At 31.4% G+C, this 7,953-nt stretch overlaps 1 protein-coding gene across 1 annotated transcript; it reads right to left on the bottom strand.

Moving 5' to 3' along the window:
- Positions 1-6,819: 6,819 nt before the first annotated feature.
- LOC112023580 (uncharacterized) lies at positions 6,820-7,440 on the bottom strand. Its single transcript, XM_024056194.1, has 2 exons — positions 7,369-7,440; positions 6,820-7,125 (listed from the first exon to the last, which is right to left on the bottom strand). The coding sequence occupies exons 1-2, from the start codon at positions 7,438-7,440 to the stop codon at positions 6,820-6,822; spliced, it is 378 nt and encodes a 125-aa protein (XP_023911962.1).
- Positions 7,441-7,953: the final 513 nt, after the last annotated feature.

Genomic DNA, 7,953 nt, shown 5'->3' with positions numbered 1-7,953 from the left:
TTATTATTATTTTGTTTTGTGATTTTCGAAAATGGAAAGAAGAAATTTTATTTTAAGATAAAAATAATAAATTTCATTTCAACACAACATATTAAAAAGAGGTCACGACATAAAATTAAAGATATGTATTCTAAATTCATTAGTAAACAACGCATCCAACTCAGTCACTAGAATAAAATAAAGGGTAAATTGTAAATTACATCCCTGAAGTTTGGGTTTGACCGGATTTTACACCCCCAAAGTTTTAGAAACTTGATTTTACACCTTAAAGTTTGGTTTCGTTAGCAAGTCACCCCCCATGGTTAGTTTCAGTTGTTAAGTGACACATCATTATGTTACATAATAATGAAAACCATGGTACTTTCTTGTTGATGATTTAATTTGGTAATATGGTTTTGGTAGACTTCTTCTAAGTTCTAAGTCTGCAAGTGAACTTGGATTTCAGAATAAGTCCTGACCACCACAACAACAAACGAACTTAATGCAAGGCAAAAAAGTAGTCTCATCTCATCATGTTCTCCTTATTCAAATGCATCAACTGTATGTCCATAGAAGTCTTTTTATCTTCTAAATCAATAATCTTCTATCTGATGTGCATTATTATCCTTCTCTAACAACACAATTGTAGCTTCCAACTTGCTAGCCTTTCATAATAATCCAGGATTAATTTGCTTAGCACTAGAACAAATTTCTCCATCAATACACTGTACAAACAAAAAAACAATGCATCTTTACACAGCTTTTAAAAATACAGCTAACCAATTCACAACTTTGAAGTAATTAAAAAAATAGAGATTGCATCTTTCTAATGATTTTAGATGCCGACTAAGGTAAGATTAGTACAAAAATAAAACACATCAACATGATGATGTGTCACTTAACAACTGAAACTAACTGCGGAGGGTGACTTGCTAACTGAATAAAACTTCATGGTGTAAAATCAAGTTTTTGAAACTTTGGGGCGTAAAATCCTGTCAACCCCAAACTTAAAGGGTGTAATTTACAATTTACTCAAGATTTTATTATTGAATTATATTGCTCAATTTATATTAAAAACAATACTCCCTCTTTCAAATGATAAGGTTGTTTAAAAAAAAATTGTCTAGTTGTATTAAAATAAATAAATAAAATTTAGAACTAAAAGTTCAATATACTATAGAATTCTTATATTTTAAAAAGAAATAATTTGTAGTGGTGTCACATTTAATATAAAAATAACACAACATAAGATAATACTGACATAAACTTAAACATAACATAAGATACATGGTTAACACAAATAAACTTAAACATAACATAAGATACACACCCAACATTGATTGTGCAGACTGGTAAAGTCTTTGATGGTTGAATAAGAGATTTGAGGTTCAATCTCTGCTTACACCAAAAACTGATTGTTGTCTTGGTTTGATAATAAAGAGTTATCATTAGGAACGGACATTATAAGTTGAAATTCTTTCCCAAAAAAAAAAAAAAAAAAAAACATTGATGGTGCAAACATAAATTGTCATAAAGACATTTTAACATTTATCATTAGGAACGGACATTATAAGTTGAAATTCTTTCCCAAAAAAAAAAAAAAAAAAAAACATTGATGGTGCAAACATAAATTGTCATAAAGACATTTTAACAGCTTATTCATTCTGATAAGTACATGTCATAATTTAAAACACTGTTTCATTAGCGAGATGTGAGTTGTCTATTGGTGGTTGTGGCCAACTCTTTTGCATCAAATACACACTCAACACAAATAAACTTAAACATAACATAAACAGTCAACATTGATGGTGCTAACATAAATTGTCATAAGGATGTTTCAACAGCTTATTCATTCCGATAGGTACGGGTCGTAGTTTAAGATATTGTTTCGTTCATGAGGTGTGAGTTGTCTACCGATGGTTGTGGCCAGCTCTTCTATAAATTACAACATATAATATCGGGATCTACGAAGCAACATCAAATTATTCTCCTTGAGTATTCATTTCACTACATGCTTGTATTCCTCAATGTTGTGCCTTGGCTTGGTAAGTGAAACACGATCCACCAAAGATGCTCTAAGTAATATCAGCAAACATTGGCATTTTTTCTAATTAATCCAAGTTTGTTTTCCCCACTACCAGCAACCCATCCACAACTAGCTTCTTCATCACCTCCATATCTTCTATGGTGATGGTTATCTCACCATATGGTAGGTGAAATGTGTGGGTTTCTGGATGCCATCACTTCACTTAAGCAATGATCAATGTATGATCAATAAGTATATCTGGGACTCCGTGAAGCACATCTGCAAGCTGTAGTAATTTCGTGAAGCAATGACGACATTTTAGCACACCTATCAATTCTTGTAAACAGAATAACATTATGTTAGTATCATTTTTAGTAAATAATAACATTAGGCATCAAACTAATACTAACAACAACAACAAAATTTTAAATAGGTTTTGGTATTTAATTGATGAGTCTTTTGGCTAAATATTGCATAAAATGAAGTTTATTTGTGATATGAGCACTATTCAAACTTATTTGGAAAAGTAAGGAGATGCGAATTTTGGCAATGGTATTACCCAATTTCAAAGAAAAAGTAGGAGAGAGGAGAGATAAGTGATTTGATGAAAGGGGAGGGAGAGAAAAATGAATTTTGGTGATGTAGTTGCAGAAATTCCTGCCCAAAATGAAAGCTGCCAAAAATAAAGGAGTGCCTGAAACAAAGGAGTGCCTAAAAAGGAGGATAGAGGATAGAGAAAAAAAAATAGGAATTGTGGTAATGAAGTTGCTGAAATTGTAGGGGAGAGGAGAGAGAAAAAATTGAATTATGGCAAGGAGTTGCTGAAATTGTAGGGAGAGGAGAGAGAAAAAAAGAATTGTGGCAATGTAAGAGAAGATGGAACATGTATTCCCTAGCATACTATTGGATTATTAATGCATTTGCACCTTGTGGTAGGTTTGAGAATGTATTGCATACCCATGTTATTTTAAGGCTACCATAGCTCAATGCTGTTTTAGGTGGTCTAACCTTAAGTAAATTCTGACAAATAGTTCCTTAGTCCAAATTAGTAGGCCTGCACGCTGCATTGCCATCAATAGGCAATCCTATCATGATTGCTATATCCTACAAGGTGATCGTCATTTCACAAGTAGGAATGTGAAATGTATGGGTTTCTAATCGCCATCGCTTCACCATAGAAGTGGTAAGACCCCAGTCAATATTTATGTGGTAGGCAGGTGACACGGTATAGTTTACATTAATGCAAATATGACGAAATACACTTGCCTAACTACATGGGAGGTGCAAACAGTTCAGGTTGCACTCGTGAAGAGGAAACCTAAAATGTTAAAAAAAAAAAGTTACAATGTTATATTGGTAATTCTGAATTTATTTTCATGTAAATTGAATAATTATAGATATTATTAGGACATTAATAAATTTTGAGCTTCCAATGCACATTGCCTTCCAAATCATCATTAGAGATATGAGATTGTTGCTAGATTAGCGGAGAATGATTGAATGGCCTAGGCTCCATTTCAAGTATATCCTACATTAAATGCCACAATGAGTTAAAAACATGAATATGAAGATACTTTGGCAACATTCATTACCTCTATATCAGTAGGAAATTGTCTATAAATCAAATTGAATTAACCTTTTTTTTTTACTAAGAGAACCTCTATAATATTAATGAATTGACAATAAAGTAATATTAAGATCTTGGTAAACCCTAAATTAAATATAATATATGAAATTAATCATAATCATACTCATTATTGGAATGGAATCAACCCTAATTTTCGTATTCTTAAATTCATACACACATAATTCAAAGTAAAATATAAGAGAATATATGTTTTCACAATATCTTTATTATATAAACATTGAGATTAAAAAAAATTACAATATCTGAAGGTATATTTTTTACAAACCATGTGTAAGAAAATAATTTCCAATTAAATTAGAGGGCCGAGAAGCTTACTACAATTGCGATACAAAGTGAAGGAATGTAGGAATTTTAGAGTGATACTTGCAAGAAAAGAAAGAAAGAAAAAAAAAAACACAATAAGATAATCGTAAATATCTTCTATAAAAAAAGAAAAAAAGAAAAAAAAATCTTAAATAAAAAATAATAAAATTCATATATAGTGATTACTACAATTTTTTATGCTAAGTATTAAATATAACTTATAATGCTTGTAGTTCATAATGAAATTGAAAGATTTTTTTTTTTTTTAGTGGGAATTGAAAGAAACTCAAATAAAGGATTTCTCAAGCTAAATTTTTAATAATAGTAATAGTTTTAATAAAAATAATCAAACACACAATAATTACTATTAACTATAATATAACCATATATAATATTTACAATATAATAGCATTTTCTTCTAAAAAAAGACAACATATTAGTGTATAATATTTACAAAGCATGTATACAATAGTAGTATTCTCAAGCATCCATGCAATAATAGATAAATATGTCTATAATCGTACAATTTTTGTTATTATTATTACACCTCAAAAACTTAGATTTTTTTATTTATTTATGAGCATATACTAGCCTTTTTTTTTTTTTGTTTTTTGTTTTGTTTTTTGTTTTTTTGGTTTTCTTGAATCACACATGTTTATTATAGGCTAACAAAGTAAGTGTTTCTTTAAGGAAAATTGATGTCAATTTTAAAATATATTTTTGCTATATGTAATTTTAGACAAGAATTTGTGACAAATAATTTAAAACATATTATACAAATAAGTTCATGTTGCAAAACACATGATACAAAAACAAGATTATCATACTTAGCAACGTCCCTAAAACATATCAATATGAGTATTATAAAAAGAAAAGTAGCTAATTAAGAGATGTAACTCATCTTGTGAGAGATAAAGATTAAATAAATATTTTCAAGTGTTGTTCTCAGAGTTGTTTGTAGAATGCATAACACATATGAATTTAAGATGGTTGATAGAATTTTGAGGGGAATAAGAGTGGAGAAGAAGGTTGATAGAATTTTTAGGGGAAAAAAAGGTGGAGAATAAGAAGTAGGGACTTCAGTCAACATTAGTGCTATTTAAATAGGATGTAAGTTCCATATAAGTTAAATTCTTAGATTTTAAACTGTCTAACTATATATGCCAATTGACCAAATACAACACAGCAAAGACTGAGATGGGACAATACTTTGATACAAACAAGTTAGTTAACTATACACACATTTATTTTTACTTTTGTTTTTTTAGTGTGTTGGCAAAGAATCTCTACCAAAAAAAAAAAAAAAAGGATCTCTACACATGTAATCATACACACATGCAAGATGCAAAAAAATGTTTGTTCTTCACTGGTTTACTGGGCAAATCATATGAGTTTCTATTTCTTTGTTTTTTAACAGTGTGTGAACAAATCAATCATCTTTTTCTTTCACAATTTTTTCTCCCTTCAGCATGCATGCATGCATAGGTTCCGCAACCTATTCACAAATTAGTACACAGAATAAGAATTTTGCAAAAAATAAGAATAATTTTTACCATTTGAAATGTTACATAGATCTCCAGTAAAATATTTATTTTATAATGTACAAATTTGACTACCTATCTCTCTCTCTCTTCCTTTTTTTTTTCTCTCTCCACTCTCCTCCAATTTTGGCTAATACATTGCCACAATTCCCCTTCTTCTTTTTTTCTGTCTCCTCTTTCCTCCTTTTCGAGCACTCCTCTATTTTAGGCAGCTTTCATGTTGGATAGGCATTTCGGCAATTACATCACCAAAATTCATTTTTCTCTCTCCCTACGATCACATCATTTCTCTTTCCTCTCTCCTACTTTTTCTTAGAATTTTGGCTATGGTATTACCAAAATCCAATTGACCAAATACATCACAACAAAGACTGAGATGGGACAATACTTTGATACAAACAAGTTAGTTAACTATACACACATTTATTTTTACTTTTGTTTTTTTAGTGTGTTGGCAAAGAATCTCTACCAAAAAAAAAAAGGATCTCTACACATGTAATCATACACACATGCAAAACGCAAAAAAAATGTTTGTTCTTCACTGGTTTACTGGGCAAATAATACGAGTTTCTATTTCTTTGTTTTTTAACAGTGTGTGAACAAATCAATCATCTTTTTCTTTCACAATTTTTTCTCCCTTCGGCATGCATGCATGCATAGGTTCCGCAACCTATTCACAAATTAGTACACAGAATAAGAATTTTGCAAAAAATAAGAATAATTTTTACCATTTGAAATGTTACATAGATCTCCAGTAAAATATTTATTTTATAATGTACAAATTTGACTACCTATCTCTCTCTCTCCTCCTTTTTTTTTTTCTCTCTCCACTCTCCTCCAATTTTGGCTAATACATTGCCACAATTCCCCTTTTTTTTTCTCTCTCCTCTTTCCTCCTTTTCGAGCACTCCTCTATTTTAGGCAGCTTTCATGTTGGATAGGCATTTCGGCAACTACATCACCAAAATTCATTTTTCTCTCTCCCTACGATCACATCATTTCTCTTTCCTCTCTCCTACTTTTTCTTAGAATTTTGGCTATGGTATTACCAAAATTCACTTCTTCCTTCATTTTTTCAAATAAGTTTAAACAGTGCCAATATTTAACCAAAAAAATCTTTAATTGATACTACTAACAATTATATTAGATTAACTAGTTACAAAAGGCAGCGTATTAGCTATGAGACTTAAAGAGTACAGACCTTGAACATCAGAGGTCAAAATTACATCAAGATCAGGGGAAGGGGGAGCATTTAAAACAACAAAATCATTAACAACATCATTAACCAAGTCACAAGCTTTCTTGGCAAGGCAATTTGCTCCTCAGTTGGCCTCCCTATATACATGTCTGATCTTGGTCCGCTGAAACTGATTGAGTAAGTACTTGCAATCATTTAAGAGTGAAGTGTATGAATTGTTAGGAGTTTTCCTTGATAAAACAAGATCTACAATCACTTTGGCATCCAATTCCACGGCAAAATGTGTGATTCCCATCTTTGAGGAAAGCCTGAGACCATTTATAAGAGCCCAGAATTCAGCATTGATACTCGTAGTTGCTCCAATGTATTTCATATAATCTTTTACCCATCTGCCATGAGAGTCACGAATAAGCCCTCTCCCCTGCCTTCCCTAGATTCCCAAAGAATGCTCCATCAGAATTTAGTTTGAACTGCCCTACCTATGGCTGCCTCATCAGAATTTCGTTTTAGAATAACATATTAAAGAGAGGTCACGCGCAGAAAATTGGAGATATCTATTCTAAATTCATTAATAAATTAAAGAACACATCCAACTCAGTCACCAGAATAACAGAAGTGAGAATGTTTACATATTACAGAATATTTAGCAAAAATCAAATCAATATTCATTTACCTTCTTACCCACTCCGCCCATCCCAAGATTATATACGATGGCACTGTGTCCATACCAATGCCATCTCTCCATAACGGGGTATTTGTATGCTTCAAATCCTTCGAGTAAAGAAAAAGAAGAAGATATGATGCAGAAGAATTCCACACCAAATTTGATCTGCTAAAATAGTGTGACTGGTTCTGGGGGAGTGAGTTAGCGCAAGAACGGAGATATAATATATAGAGCTTGGCTTAGAAATAGAAGGACGAAAATTGAAATTTGATTCAAGAAGATTTGAAGTCCGGGTTTAATACAGAGACAAAAACAAATTCTGGGATACAGAACTAAAGAGATTCGAACCTGTCATACCTTTATCTCATTTTAGTCACGAGAGTGAGATTCATACTTGTCAGACCCTTATGTGATTTTGGATCTTCCTACCTACGGGTACGGGCAGTGATGAAAACTGAAAAAAGTTGTTAATAATAGATGGTCAAAGTCTGAAAAAAAAAAGTTTACGATCACTGCTCGCCTCTCTGCTACTCAAAGTTTCCCTCTTCCTTTTGTTTTCTCTAGGTGAAAGGAAAGGACTTACTACTCGTCATG

The sequence above is a fragment of the Quercus suber genome, unplaced genomic scaffold, assembly GCF_002906115.3.
Source record: "Quercus suber isolate HL8 unplaced genomic scaffold, Cork oak 2.0 scaffold_1340, whole genome shotgun sequence".
In the NCBI taxonomy this organism is placed as follows: Eukaryota; Viridiplantae; Streptophyta; class Magnoliopsida; order Fagales; family Fagaceae; genus Quercus; species Quercus suber.
The sequence above is the reverse complement of the archived record's forward strand: the minus strand, read 5'-3'. Positions and strand labels throughout refer to the sequence as shown.